The sequence below is a fragment of the Barbus barbus genome (assembly GCF_936440315.1).
Source record: "Barbus barbus genome assembly, chromosome: 22".
In the NCBI taxonomy this organism is placed as follows: Eukaryota; Metazoa; Chordata; class Actinopteri; order Cypriniformes; family Cyprinidae; genus Barbus; species Barbus barbus.
The window spans coordinates 7,536,671-7,552,887 of NC_136750.1; the positions used below are offsets into that span (position 1 = coordinate 7,536,671).

The 16,217-nt window shown below is 35.8% G+C and overlaps 1 protein-coding gene across 1 annotated transcript; it reads right to left on the bottom strand.

Moving 5' to 3' along the window:
* Positions 1-1,023: 1,023 nt before the first annotated feature.
* Positions 1,024-10,833, bottom strand: LOC306842508 (gliomedin-like). The gene is made up of 10 exons (XM_079373428.1): positions 10,202-10,833; positions 9,447-9,498; positions 9,328-9,354; positions 8,869-8,967; positions 7,607-7,708; positions 6,798-6,917; positions 4,633-4,698; positions 4,419-4,544; positions 4,082-4,232; positions 1,024-3,058 (listed from the first exon to the last, which is right to left on the bottom strand). Exons 1-10 carry the CDS (start codon positions 10,649-10,651, stop codon positions 2,593-2,595), a joined length of 1,659 nt encoding a protein of 552 aa, XP_079229554.1. The 5' UTR covers positions 10,652-10,833; the 3' UTR covers positions 1,024-2,592.
* Positions 10,834-16,217: the final 5,384 nt, after the last annotated feature.

The window sequence follows — 16,217 nt, forward strand, 5'->3', positions numbered from 1 at the left end:
TTGTTTGCTCGTTTACTCTGTTTTTTTTTTTTCGTTTGTTCTTTTACAAATTCTTCTATTTATATTTAACTTTAGGAATGTAAGGTATGTTTTAGATGTCTGGGACAAAGTGCAACACTGAATAGGTTTGTGTTTTATTTATTTACATATTTATTTTTTCATGTTTTATCTATTCTAAATATTTGCACTCAGATCTGGGGAAACAATAACACACTTACGTTACAAGTGATAAAAGCTCTATTAGAGGAAACTGTTGTTTACTAATGAATGTCTGGCTGTGTGTGGCCGAGTAGTAAAAAGTGGAAATAGTTTTAAAATGAATAAATATATATATAAATATAAAAATGAATTATGACAATAGCTTGTACAAACACAATAATGCTTTTAGTTTATTTTTGATTTTATCATAACTGCTGGAATAGTCGTATATTTGGTTTGATGTATGGTATTTATTAAAATCATATTTGTGTTTCTGTCTGATTTGCTGGGCACCATGTCAACTGTACGTATTTTAAATGTTGAACTGATGGTCTGATGTGTATTTATTGAACAGCCTGATCTGTCTGTGTGTGTGAAAATGCAAACCCCAAAAACACTGGTTGGTATTTCTGAAGGAACAGGTAGTTCTGTCATGGTCAAAGTTTTACCTTTGCAAGTTGAATAAATTCTTTTTATTTGAATTAAGTCCTTTCGTTTTACTGTTTCAACTCCACATCTTTAGATGAACATGTTTCAGGGTTTATTTCTGGATTTCCAAGCATGTGTGGCTACATAAACTTGCATGCAATATAAATTAAACAATATTTGGCAAATATATTTTGTGTCTTATACATACTAGCAGTCAAACACATTTCTATAAACATGAAGTCGACATTAAAATCAAAATTCACCTTTACTTAATGCACATACCTAATCTTATCATGTAGGGTTTTTGAGTGACGTTACCTTGAAAAGTCTTACTGAAGTGATGCTGTGAAATTAAATGGCAATGATAGCAATTATGTATACGAAATTACTAAATTCACATACATATTCCATTTATTATTTACACACATTTGGCCTCATTCATGAAACAAGAGGAGAATGAATTTCTGTGTAAACTTAATAAAACCATTTCTATGTAAATAATAACAATGGGTTAACAATTTGCGCAAAAACTAGCTCTGCTCATGCTGCATGTATTAATAAATATTCACTTAAAATGCATGTTAGCCAAAAAAGGAAAATGTAACATAAAAGTAAAAATCCCCCAAAAAATAAATAAATATGGTAGCCCCAAATTGCATTTAGACACTTAAGTCGGATTTAAAAATGCCTTAATGTCAACCTAAACATTATACAAAGACTGAAACTGAAATCCTGCACTCTACTCAAACTTGTATTAGCATTGTTCCAGTGAATTGACCCTTCTCAGGCTTGAAACGTTACTAGTAAAATTTTGTAGTTGCGCACGTTTGAGTAGTGTGCAGGATTTATACTTTTTTTTTTTTTTAAGCTTATATAATTATATATAATAATTCAGGCTTTTAATCATCATTTAATATATAGTGACAGTGTCTTCAAGTTCACACATTTTAAATTATTAAAATGTGTAAACTTGAAGAGAGCTTAATAAAACTACAAAAAAATAATGTTGATTAAAAGCCCTGTTTGTTTGATGTTTGATGACACTTGGTTTTATGTTTTGATACCTAACACATTGAAATTTAAAGGTAGCTAAAGTGTCCAAATACTGTTTTCGTGCGAACATCACTAGTTAGGGTGCAACGGATTGTAGATGATTCGCCTGTTAACTGTTAAGTTTAACCATTATAGAGCACCTGTTTTGTCTTGCCAATTTACCCATTCAAACAATTGTAAACCATTAAAGCAAAAGAGAACATGCACGCTTTTTTTTTTGCTTTTTTTACCGCTGCCGCACACACCCGAAGCAAGCACACGCAGAGAGAGAGAGGCACGATTCACACATATTGATTCCTCTTTCACTTCTCTTTGAACGGAAACATACACACACACTTATATTTAAATACCCGTTTTGGCAAGTATTCTGGTAAACTGGTTATGTCTTAAATGAACCGAAACAGCTGAGAAAGAAACCGGATGTGTTTCAGTATTAGGTAGGTGCATCTGGTCTTAGAGACTGTATAAATACCTGCAGTGAAGAGCACTATTGTGTTATTTTACAATTAATTGCTACATTTCTGCACCTGAATACTAGTGTTACTGACTTTATTAGTAACTGTTGTATTCATCTACGCTTGTAATTTGTGTATTTTTTTCTTTTTTTATTACTGACTTTATTAGTTCAGCTAGTAGTTTTTGTTGTGGTATAGAACAAGCGTTGAAGTAAGCGTTCAGTAATTATTAAAACCAAATTTTTTTAGTTTGTTTTTTGCTGATGTGAAAAATTATCCGATCCGTGGCTCAAAAACCGAAATATGATCTGAACCGTAAGTTTTGTGATCCGTTGCACCACTAGCGCTTGATACATCATCCACTCAAGAAAATAAAATAAAAATATATGTACACATGGGTAACAACAAACATTGGTTATTTGCTTATAGATATGCCAATTATGTCATGCATTTTTGATTATTCATCTGAGAGGAACTGGACTTGGTATGATTTGACATAGCTGCTTTCCCATATGTAGAGATGTTTGTCTCTGGGATTGTATGAGATCATGGACAGAACCCCTCCAGGTGCCCTCAGATCTAAACTGACACTAACAGGCTTCTCTTTCAAGAGGTCGAAGGCGTATGTCACCTTTGTGTCTTTAGTATCCGTGACATAGAGGATCCCGCAGGCGATAAACGCATTACCGGCCTTGGTCCTGGGATAGGTGGCATTGATGTATGCAGTGACGGAGAACGTTTTCTCATCCAGTCGTGCCACCATTATGTTGTCGTCAATGTTAGAGGCAAATATGATCCACATACCGTTCTCATCTGTTGCCAATTTGAAATATGTCTTTGAGTTCTCAAGGAGGTAGGACTTATTGTTATAGAAAACGTTTTCAATGGTCAGCGTGTGTAAGATCTTCGTCTGGAGGTCAAACCTGGGAATATTGGAGAATTGACAACATGTGTTACCAAGAAAATTACGTATACTTACAAATTATCAAATTATCCAAATCTGTGACATTCATTCTTCCATGGAACACAAAAGGTGAGGTTTAGCTGAAACATGCCATGTTTAAATTAAATTGTGAATGATATTTGAGAACTATGGCAGCCATTGAGTGTCAAAGATTCAGCCAAAAGTTCATTGGTTGCTCACACGTGAATTCTACAACTACATTTGAACTAAGAAAAGTAATAGCACAATTTTATTATTATTGTTTTAATTATTTTAAATACATTAGCAACGAGTAAGACGATAAGAGAAGTGATTAAAACTCGTGTAGTATTTTTTAACTTGCGTTTTATATTACGTACATTTTGTAGGATGAACTATCCCTAAGAAAAATATTAGATCAATGTGTTTTTTTTAAATAAACGTGTTTTGTAGGGTTACAGTGTAATTATACAATTAAGTACTGAGTAATATTAATTAACATGTACTTAGAGTTTGGATTAGGGTTTGGTTTAGGTTTAGTTGGATGCAATTATGCATAATTTAATGTTATTACAATAATAAGTGCAGGTAATGTGTAAAAAAGACACTAAAATTGTTACCAAAACTTTTAAAAGTCTGTCCATTTATTTCACTGTTACAGTAAACTACAGTAAATGTTAAACACTTATAAAATTGGGTTACACTTAACTTTAAGTTAACAGTGTAATTACTTACTGAGTAATATTAATTAACTACATGTACTTATATATGGTTAGGGTTTGGCTTGCAAGGTGTAACAGGGACACCTTAAGATAAAATGTTACCTTAAATTGTTTTAAATGGTATCTCTTTGACAAGTTATTTATGTATTTATGATTGATTGATAATTGGTTCTTCATTTTATTAAGTGGCATTCCTAGTCCTCCATATGTTTGGAGTTACATGATGACAGAATTAAAATTTTTGGCTCAATTTCATGACTTATAATTATGGTGTTATCAAGAAGATCTGTCTTCAGTCATACTTAGCAATATTGGAAGTTCCAGCGATGTGGTAGAATATAGAGCCGTTATGTACAGCATGGCCGCAACCTTGGAAAAATTTTCGGACATCAATGGACTCACTGCTGCTGTTCTGGAGCGCTGCGATACTGTTGTACTCCTTTATGATACGTCCTAATAAATTTGTGAACATGGGGAAAATCTTAAAAGCAATATTCCAGGTTCAATACAAGATATGTTCTATAACAGCATTAAGTCAAATACCAAAGGTTAAACATTTGGATTACATTTAACAATTGCAGATGGAAGTAGTTCAAATGCATGTGCTGTATTGATGAATGTATGTTCTCTCTTCAGTACCTGAGAAATGTTCTGCCACCCATATCTTCTCATTGCCGTCAGCAGCAGTGTCCATCATCCATGCTCCAAACGTGCTGCTCATTTTCATCAGATGTCTGGGGTTCTGCACTGACTTTATGACACAGTCTGCCAAACACAATCACACAGTTAGAGGTAAAGCTTATAAAAGCTGTAGTTAAATGTTTAACAACTTATAGTTTGCTCTTGTTGGTACCGTTTATCTTCCATGATACTATTTTCTGGCTGATGGTGTCATCATTTGGGACTGAATTGAGGTGACCTGAAGATAACCAACGAGATTACATAAATCATATTACATGTTATGCTGTGTCTTACAGGGGGAAAGTCACTATACCCAATTTTGGATGTCCATGTCATATTTTGCCACAAAATCAAAAGTGGGGGAAAAAGAACTTACACAGTATAAATAAAATTAGAATTTTTGTTATTAATTGTGACAAAATTATGCAAAAGGAAATATTGTTGTAACTAATGTAATGTCTGTTCATTAATTGTTTAGTAATTATCATTATTATCAATGGTAATTCTCATTTCTGTCATTAAAAAAAAACACTAACGTATTACAGTTTTAAAAAATAATACAAGAATTAGTTAGTTGTACAGTGGTGGTCATAATTATTGGCACCCTTGGTAAATATGATCAAAGAAGGCTGTGGAAATTAATCTGCATTGTTAATTCGCACAAAAAAATCACAAAAATCTAACCTTTCATTGGCGAATAAGAATTTAAAATGGGAGGAAATATCATTATGAAATAAATGTTTTTCTCTAATACACATTGGCCACAATTAACACCACCCTTTTATTCAATACTTTTTGAAACCCCCATTTGCCAGTTTAACAGCTTTAAATTTTCTCCTATAATGCCTGATGAGGTTAGAGAACACCTGACAAGAGATCAGAGACCATTCCTTCATCCAGAATCACTCCAGATCCTTTAGATTCACAGCTCCATGACGGTGCTTCTTCTCTTCAGTTCACCTCACTCATTTTCTACAGGGTTCAGGTCAGAGGACTGGAATGGCCATAGCAGAAGCTTGGTTTTGTGCTCAGTGACCCATTGTTGTGTTGTTTTTGAGGTTTGTGTTTGGATTATTGTACGGTTAGAAGATCCAAACATGGCCCATTATAAGATTTCTAACAGAATCAGTCACTTGTTGATTTTTTATCTGTTGGTATTTGATAGAATCCATGATGCCATGTGTCTAAACAAGATGTCCAGGACCTCCAGCAGAAATATAGGCCCACAACATCAAAAATACAGCAGTATATTTCATTGTACACATGGGGTACTTTTTATCCGTGTGTGCACCAAACCCATCTTGAGTGTTTGCTGCTAAAAAGCTATTTTTTTAGTTTCATCTGACCATAGGGGCCAGTCCCATTTGAAGTTCTAGTCGTGTCTGATAACTGAATATGCTGGAGATTGTTTTTGGATTAGTGAGGATAATTTGTCTTGAAACCCTCCCAAACAACATGTGGTGATGTAGGGGCTGTTTGACAAAAAAATTTTTTAAAGGTTTTCTGACCCCGAGACTCAACCTTTCTCTACAATTCTCCAGCTGTGGTCCTTGAAGAGTCTTACGCCACTCAAATTCTCCTTCTCACCGTGCATTAGGACGATATAGACACATGTCCTTATCCAGGCAGATTCATAACATTTTCTGTTGATTGGAAATGCTTAATTATTGCCCTGATGGTGGAAATGGGAATCTTCACTGCTCTAGCTCTTTTTTTAGAGCCACTTTACTAATTTGTGAAGCTCAATTATCTTTTGCTGCACATCAGAAATCATTGTTGTTTTCTCATTGTGATGGATGATTAAGGGAATCTTTGTTTTCCCTCCTGTTAATATTTATGTGAAACAGGAAGCCATGGCTGGATAATTTCCTGTTCATAATCACCCTAGAGTGCTCAAAATTGTAAATATGAATGGGAATATACTTCAGAGATATTTTACTCATAAGAATTTCTAGGGGTTCCAATAATTGTGTCCAATGTGTATTTGAGAAAAAAACATTTATTTCATAATGAGATTTTCCCCCATTTTCAATTGTTTTAGTTCAATGAAAGATTAGATTTTTGTGATTTATTTATTTATTTATTTATTTTTAATGAAAGATCAAAAGGATTAATAATGCAGGTTTATTTTCAGAGCCTTTTTTGATCATATTTACCAAGGGTGCCAATAATTCTGACCATGACTATATGTAGTTTACATACAGTTAAATACATTTTCATAATTTCTTAAATGATTTGAATAAAGAACATAGTTTTCTTTAGTTTGGTTTGGAGGGATTATGAGGTATTTTTGCAATATGTACATGCCCAATTTATCATTTTAGCCATTCAACTTACCTACAGACTCCTTCCCCATGTGGAGATGTGCTCTGTGGCTCCTGTGTCTTGGTGGCCCTTGAGGCCCTGGTGGGCCAGGGGGACCAGGGAGGCCAGGGGGTCCCATTGGACCAGGTGGACCTGCAGATTAAAGCAGAAGGAATATGGCCATCACTCATTTCAATCATGACAACTCTCGGAAGATTTTAGCATGGTGATGGATATGACTATGTTAATGTATTTGGTCTTGGCGGAATAGATCTGCTACACTGCTGCTGAATTGCTGCTGCTGTTGATTATTGCTGTGTTGATACAGTGCCGTGAGTATTTAAGACATACTGCTGCTGCACACATAGCATATAAAATAACCCGTAGCAGATATATACAGGTGGAGCTGGGGAAGGTGGAAGGCATCAGAGAACTCTGAATGCGCGCTACAGGAATCTCAAGTGAATACTAGCTAGCCATATATATGCAAGGCAGTAAGCTCATTGGCTGCATATGCAGCATGAACCAATCAGCTTGTGCCAAGTCGTTTAACTCTCTAAATATCATCAGGTTTGTTAACAACCCGTCAGCCTGCGCCATCTAGAGTTTCATGACTTTATGCCAACATTGTGATCCACGGAAGTCCAAAATCCATATAAATGGCAGGACTATATTTTAGAAAAAAAAAAACATTGTAATAAAAATTTATTCTCAACTATTTTATTATGCAGTACCCAACAGTGCTGCTTATTTTGTGAATATAGTCTTGCTTATCAAGACCCTTTAGCTGTGACAATATTCCAACATCCTCATATCCTATTAAAAACAGAATTTGTCTTTACCCTCTACAATGATATCATTTGATGGTTCGCCCTGTTCTCCAGGGGGTCCTGGGGGTCCAGGATACCCCTGCTCTCCTTTCTCACCAGGCTCACCCTTCTCACCTGGAGGACATGAACACAGGTAAAAACAAAATCATTTATTCGTGACTTCCTGCAGCACAGTTCTCAAATCATTCAGAATCATTTAGTATGTTATTACAGTCATGTAATAAATGTTACGGTTATGCTTTATTTTAGTAGATATTAAAGTGCCCCTATTATGTGTTTTGAAAGGTTCATATTTTGGTTTTGGGAGTCTCCAACAACAGGTTGACATACAGGCAAGGTCAGAAAAACACTTTCATTGTCTTGTATGCATTTATTTTGACCTTATTTGCTCAACAACTCCCAAATGATTCATTCAAAGATTAATTTTTCCAAACCCCTCCTTTGCGTGATGCTAATTTGCATTTCATTTCCATTTCATCATGCCTGTAATGTCTGATAAAGGAGCCTTTGTAAGCACTGTGTTGCTTTGCGTACAGCTGTTCCGAGGAAACAGCTATTTTACCGCTCCAAAAGTGGCACCCTGTGGCAAAGAATGAATTTTCATTCAGACCAATGCGAAAATCGACTGATGGTCAAGTTTTCCCAGGTCTGCACAACAAGTTGGTGGGCAATATGCTATTGTTTCATGTTGCCATCAACATGAAAAGGCTTGGGATTCGTTTTTAAAAACGACTCGTTTGAGAGAAAATAACTTTATACATGGTGCACTTTCAGATTTCAAACTTTGCAGGATGTTTTCATTCACTTAGAGCTGTGTTACACACTGCATGAAAGGTCATTTTCACAAATCCTACATGTACTAACTATAGGGTTAAGATTAGGGTTTGGATTAGAGTTGGTTACTTGTAATATTTGTGTTATAAATGTTTTACGGTAATTTCTCCACCACAGTACAAAGAATTTAATTCAGTTTCTACATAATTGATTTGCTGAATGGCACTTCTAGAATGTCTGTGGGCTCTTGTGCTCTCAGAACAGAACAGAGCAGTCAGTCAGCTGTTATTATGAGTTCTGCTTTATTCAGTCTCTCTGAATCCTGCTGTGTGACTGAAGCGGGATAAAATTACCCTCTCCTTTTCTTGAGTGGATGATAAAACATTTTGAGAAGAGGTTTTAAAGCAGGACATTTTCTTTCAGAGGACCTTTTTGACTATATTCATTCATGTGCATGATGGATGGATTTTCCATGTTCTTTTGCATATACAGTAGCTGACCTCTTTTTCCTCGTTTTCCATGTGCTCCAGGCTCTCCTGGCAACCCTGGAATTCCATCTGTTCCGTTATACCCCGGCATTCCGTCCACACCCGGCAAGCCTGAAATTCCATAAAGTAAGATTATGTGAGGAACACATTATATGAAATGCTACACTGAAAATTGGTGTAGAAATAAATTTGATTCGGACAGTTTCACAATTAAGTACAAAGAAATGGCAAGTAACAGATTTAATTAAACGTAAAATTCTAAAGTATAAAGTGCTAATATTTTAAATAGTTTTTTTCTTGTAATTCTTGCACTCTCATACTGTATTTCACTACACAGAAATAAATACACCTATAATAAGGACGACTGCAAAAAAGCACTTGTTTTTACATTATGATCATCATATCTACCCCCCCCCCCCCCCTGTGGTAGAATATAACCCATAAGCAACATTAAAGTAGTTAATTTCCTACCTGGAATTCCTGGTGGTCCTGGCGGTCCTGTAAAAGCCAAAAGCAAACCAAACTGTAAACTTGGAGACAACAGATTCAGGAGATAATAAGCTGTGAAAATAATAACGACCCATACTCACCAGTCAAACAGACACCTTTAGTACTGTTGCAAATGTCCAGAAGAATTTTAACCTGAAACATATATTGTACTCATGTTTTTGCAAGTCTGTGTTGAAGAATATTATAAAAGAATCCAATTATGTAACTGCTGGAGCAAAACTAAAAACAAATTTTAAGGAGCTAAAAGCATTTACTTTTCATTTACGAAAAAGAATGATTATCTACAGAACATATTACACATAAATCATATGTTTTCGTCATATTTTTTTTTCATTAGACCCTTAGAAAGTAAAACAATGTACTGTGTTAATGTAAATATATTGATTTTTTCATGTTAGGGTTAGAAATGTCTATAAATGTACAATATAATGTTGAGTTTACAGGCATTTCTACAAATATTTAGAACAGACTTTTTGTTTGTTTGGTTGTTTTTCTTACAGTGTATGATAGAATGTAAAATATCATTGTACAGTATATACTATATAAGAAATATTTAATAAAAAAACACTTCCATCTATCAGGAGATTCAGACATACTACTGTTACAACTAGATAAAATAAAGAACTAAAAAAAATGCTTTAATATGTAATAGCATTTTATAGCTTAACTTAGCTATCATCAGGTTTTGACTTGTTTTTTTGTTTTTGTTTTTTTTCCCTCCTCGACATAGGGAAAGCAGTCTGGGAGAAACAAACTAAAGTTGACACTTTCCACATTTTATCCACAGTTTGCTTTTGTGTAATCTCCATAAATCATGTCAGGATGAGTTCCTTACTGGCACCATAGAGTAGGTCATCATCATCATCATTCCATCCTGCTCTTCTGTTTTGTGCTGGTAAACCGGCCCATGCGTCTGCGGATACTGATACTGGAAATCTCCCAAGACTTCCTCTCCCACACTCCCCTCGTGCTCCTCAAAGGGTCGCGTCCCTCGATGTTGCCGGCTGCGTTTGTTTCTGGAGTATTGATACTCTGCCTCATCTTCATTCACCTGCGTCATGAACTCCACCACGGAGCTCTGAGAAATCTCCACCATCTGCCTCTCCACCTCAGTCAGATGAGCCCACATCTCTCTCTGCTGAACCAGGAGCAGAACCAGGCCGGCACAGTTTATTACCGTCAGTACGCACACGCTGTACAAGATCCAACGCACCTGCCAGGACAACCGGCCACCACACTGCCTAAAGCCTCCTGTTTTTCTCAACTCAGCCAATGGATCCAGCATTCTGACTTCAATTCAGAAATACAAAAAAGTGTTCAAAACCTGCAATGCACAACTAACAATTCAACACTTTCATAAAAGTAAGCTGAATAATAAAAGTCTAGAATATTCCCCTAAAAAAGGACAGTCTCTGGATGCGAGAAGACAATTGAAGTCCTTGTTTCGAGTCGAGTCTGTGTGCGACTGAGGGCTGTTCGGTTTTGTTCCGTCCTGATGCGCTGGAGAAGAACCCCCCACTTGTGCAGTCACCTGATTTATATGCAGTAGAGTCCATTCTTCAGCATGACCGTGGGCTGACCAGCATAATCCACATCGACACCAACAGCCAATGACGTGGAAGAAAACTAGACACGCTGAGACCCTGCAAGATTTCAGTAAACGCTTTCTTAAAGCAGTTCTACTATGACCGATTCCAAACATCTTCAAATATGTAGTGTTATGTATTTTTTTATTAGACAATTCAAAGCTTTCTTGACAAAGGTAGTGCAACTTTTAACACCAGAATGTGTACTAAACATTTTAATAGACAATCTAAACATATATCCATATCTGAGACAGTACAGACAAAACAATACTGACAAAAAAACTTATTCAGCTCCAAGGTGATTTCACGAACATGTCAGAGTGAGTAAATGTCAGCAGCTAAAAGAGCCAAGACCCTTAAGGGAACTCAGGCTGGTTGTGGAGTTTAAGGCCTGATATGCGATTCTTATAGTGCACATATCACGCAACATGACCCACTTCTGTAGTTTTAATTCGGGTTTTGATCTGATATCAGTTAGCACCTCGCTCTCATTTTAGACGGTCTTCACTTTTTATGCTTACATAATGAATGTAGAATACATCTGCACTCACTATAATTGGAAATGGCATGCACTGCCAGTATTGGTTGTACAGTAATTAAAGAAGATGATAATAATAATATACTTTTGTTGATGCACAGCCAGATTGTTTGTGCATTTAAAAAGTTGACATTCCTCTGATAAATGCTAGTACACTGCTGTATGAAGATTTGAAGTCTGTTGTGTTTTGTGGTCCTCTGCCCTGCAGCTGTAGGTCATTGCTAAATAAAACACACAAGCTGAGCTACAAGCTCCATGGTTGGGTTTGTGTGATCACGCAAGCAAGGAACAAGGTATCAGAGCTGAACCGAGTGAACTGAATATGTGCTTGTGCTGAGAGGAGTGTGAAGGTCATATCAGTTCAGTCAGGTTTTTTCTGTCATTTCGTTAAGTAGATAGTGGGGTACAACTTCACTGGCAAACAAGGTGCTAGTTGCCAGAAGTCTGGCTGGTGAGATTAATTGGAATCAACTTTAAATCTGTATTTAGCTCCGGTTTTTTGAGGTCAGCCAGGTTCTTTACCAAGAGTGTCATATTTCACTTAACACAATCTAAAATGGTAAATTAATAGTTTTAATTATTAGTATACGATAATAATTCTTTGATTGTCAGCTATTCATTAAATTAGCTCAAACTCTTTAAAGAGGTTTTACTATATTTGAGGTAATTAGTATCAGAATGAGAGGCAATGCATGGGTTACATTATTAGAACCAATTAAAACCAATCAGCTTTTGTTCGAAGTAAATTAAATGATGCATCAGAATTCTTAAAATTACAAAATAACATTTTACTTTACATAAAAGGCAACAATGTAACATAATCATTTAATTCTATTGGGAGATATAGAATATTATAGCAGGCTTGTTAAAAGTAATATTCCAACACCAGTTAGTACAGCTATTGCATAGTCACCAGATTTTCATAGAGAAGTCTGGCTTGAAACAAATTGACTTTATTTTTAAACCCGTTCAAAGCTAAACATTTTGAGGTCAGTCAAGTTCACTGACTCCCCTGACAGACAATGAAGAACTGATATAACTGATATCGAACTTGACGCATAACCAGTAAATCATTCAGTTTAGCTGCTAAATCTACCTGCAGTGTATATATGGAGTCAACTACACAACCAGCCAAGAGCATATTTCAATTATCATGTCATTAAATGTGAACTAACTTTTCAGGATCATGAATAAAGAGGATGTTCCTTTAGAGTAATAAAGTTGTATTAGAGATATAAGAAATGTGCCAGTTTAATGGGGGTTCTAATGACATACAAATCTAGATGGTTCCATTGTTCTGAAATATTCTACTGATGTCAACAGTGGCACCATCAAGACAGATTGTAATCTGTCCAACTTTTTAAAGGTGTAGTAAAAAAAAAAAGATTTTTATTCCCATTTAATTGGAATTAATTAGTGATTGAAGTGGCATACATACTGCCAAGTATGGTGACCCATACTCTGAATTCGTGCTCTGCATTTAACCCATCCAACGTGCACACACACAGCAGTGAACACACACACACCGTGAACACACACCCGGAGCAGTGGGCAGCCATTTATGCTGCGGCGCCCGGGGAGCAGTTGGGGCTTCGGTGCCTTGCTCAAGGCCACCTCAGTCGTGGTATTGAGGGTGGAGAGAGCACTGGACATTCACTCCCCCCACCTACAATCCCTGCCGGCCCGAGACTCGAACTCACAACCTTTGGATTATGAGTCCAACTCTAACCATTAGGCCACGACCATTAGGCCACGACTAATTAGAAGGAAGTATGAAATCTACTATGTTGAAAAGAAGATATAAAGCTGTATTTCATCTGTATAATAAAAAAAGCTAATGCCAAGTTTCATAGTAATATCACCTAAAGAGGGTATGTACAAAATTAATTACAAAGGGCCTAAAACGGAACCTTGTGGAACACCGAAAACACCGAAAAGCCTACTTATGAAAATCCAAAGGGGTGACATATTAATTATTAAGCAGTGCAACAAAAAAAGATACTTGCTATTTATGCAAGATTTTTATAATACAGGCCCTCAGACCTCAGAGAGGTCAGTTGAGTGGACATTGGACCGTGTTCAGTAAAGGGAAGTGGTTTGGCTTCTCTCCCTGTGCGTTGTCTCAAACATTGCTGTTATTATCTGTGATTTGGCACTCCTCACGAGTAACCCGAAACAAATGTCCACTCTCAACAGCCGCAAGGCTACAATTGCTTTAACTGAGCTGAACATACAACCATCATGGAGATCAACACACACTTCCTCTAGGATGGAGGTGTTGGTGATGGACTGCCAAAGTAATTCAGTGGATGGACAATAAAAAATGGCATAATCATGAAAAATTAAACTGTTCTTATTGAGTTTTGTAATTAATATTGATCACAAAATGCAGTAAAACACAATATGAGCACTTTCCTAGATGTCTTTGTAAGAAAGCACCAGTAAGAAGCATAAATGTAAATGATCTATACATTTATGGTTGACAGTACTCACAATTCTCTTCCTTGTGGCTTCCTGCCCACAGTTTTGCTACAGGGGACAAACAACTTATTTGACGAATTGTGAAACTCAAGGACCACAAAGGCCGTATTGAAGTGGCAACATATTTAAGTGACGTGTCTTTCAATGCGCAGAGGGACACTTTGTTCTCCAATGAATTAAAGATTACTTGTTTCTTTCTGAGAAAGACTTTCCAGCCCCAAATACGTAGTGTGTGGTGTTGCTGCATGTTCAAAAGTTCGACTCCTTTATGAGAAGCTCAAAAGTCTTTATTAAGACCACCCTGAAATTTTGACATCCAAGAAAATTCCCCCTTACACCTCCATGTAGCCACATAACTCAATATACCACACAACTCAATGAAATTAATAAATATCAGTCATAAATTATTAATTAAATGAGCAGAAATGTTGTTAATATTTATTTTTTAAGTTATGGGTGGGAAAAAAACTCCATACTCCAACTCCATACAGTTATGTAGGTTAATTGGTAATGGTGTCTTATTTATGGTACTGTAACTTACAGTAACATTACAGCTTCAGTCCCACTGGAGCAATCTGAAATTAAGCATTGCAGTGGTTCAAATAACCCCCTTTGGGCCTTAATCCAGCTACATCTAGTTAAGTCCTCAGGGGTTTAACCATTAAGCTGGTGCCATAAAATATTGACCTGCATTTAATTCTTCTACATCATAACTAAGAATCAAAGTGTGATGGTGAAAATAGAGTTAATACAGCAGATGGGGCAAGCTTGCATCAATATGTATTTGTAATGAGATGTTCAATATCAGAGAACGAATGTGTGAAATGAAGGTATCACACACATTCACCTATTGGCACATGAACTATGAAGGATCCTCCCTTTACACAGAAAATGCCAGAATGCTGTATGCATCTACTCTGACCGCACTTGAAGATGTCAGCTTATTTCCATAAATTCTTTAGCAATGAAAGTGGGTGTTCAGTGAATTCACAACGTCTCTGAATCTGATAGACACACAAAGAGGGCAAACTGAAGACACAAAATGACTTTTGTGTTCATTGTAACAATTTGTTTTTGTTTAAAATTGAATGGTGAAAACCATAAAATACCTAATATTGATGCTTTAAGACTGAATAAGAAACACATGAAGAAATTTGATAATGAAATAAATAAATTGAATAATTAATAATGGATTTGACACAGGGGTTCTATGGTCATCCATACGGTTTTAGGTCAGACTGTCTGGTTTTTAAATACCATATCTGCACTTTATCCAGTGGTATATAATAAACAAATTAAGAATTAAGAGAATGAATAGACAAATAAATAGACTAAGTTTAAGTTAATATTTAGTGGCATACATTTTAGATATATTCACTGCAAAAAAAAAAATCAAAAACTTAAATAAAATAATTTGTTACACCGCTGACTTAAAAAATTTGGTTAACTCAAGTTACTCAATGTTAATGGGAAAACTGGAATATTTTAGTTGACTAAACAAAAAAAATTAAGTCAGCAGGGTAACAAATTATTTTAAGTTACAATGTTGACTGAATATTGCTTTTTTTTTCTTCTGTATTTTGCCAACAAAGAGTTCCAAACAAAATGCAGCAGAACACTTACATATGCGTTTGACACAGTGGCGTTCCTCAATGATTCAGCAATTTTGAATGAATTAGGTGAGTCAGTGATTTATTGTTTATAGAGACATTTATGTATAAAGTCACTTGATTTGTTCTGAAAGAATGAGCCAATTTGAACAAATCAGTTGAATGAATGTTTCAGTGGACTCCATTACCTGGAAGTTTAATTTCATATAAAAGTATTGCTTAATTTTCCAACATTTCAGATGTCTACATTCAAATGTATTTCATATGCTCTTTTAATTGCAGTGTAAATGCCACCTCTAAGCTGTATTAATTAGCCACATAAGATACAGATTTTGTCCCATGTCTGTAGTTCATTTGACTGCCCTATAGTGTCTTAATATTCTAACTTATTACTCTAAATTTAAGAATTTAACATTAAAGATGACATATTTGTCATCAATAACCTCTAGTATGCCTAAGTCTGATGAACTTTGTTGAGCAGGAGGGGCTGTAGAAGGTCATGCTGCAGATGTCTCATATCTCCTAAAGTCTTTGATGTCTTGATGAAAAGATGATGCAGGGATGAGTTTGGCACAGCTGAAGGTTCATGTGGCATGACAATGTTTTGGAAACTGATGCTGAAGGACACGAGGAGCA

What these genes read in the sequence shown, in the direction of transcription:
- LOC306842508 (XM_079373428.1), bottom strand. Translation starts at nt 10,651, where the DNA reads ATGCTGGATCCATTGGCTGAGTTGAGAAAAACAGGAGGCTTTAGGCAG. An exon ending in TGACCTACTCTATGGTGCCA is followed by an intron (nt 9,499 to 10,201) that starts GTAAGGAACTCA and finishes TATATGTTTCAG; the next exon opens with GTTAAAATTCTTCTGGACAT. An exon ending in AGGACCACCAGGAATTCCAG is followed by an intron (nt 8,968 to 9,327) that starts GTAGGAAATTAA and finishes ATGGAATTTCAG; the next exon opens with GCTTGCCGGGTGTGGACGGA.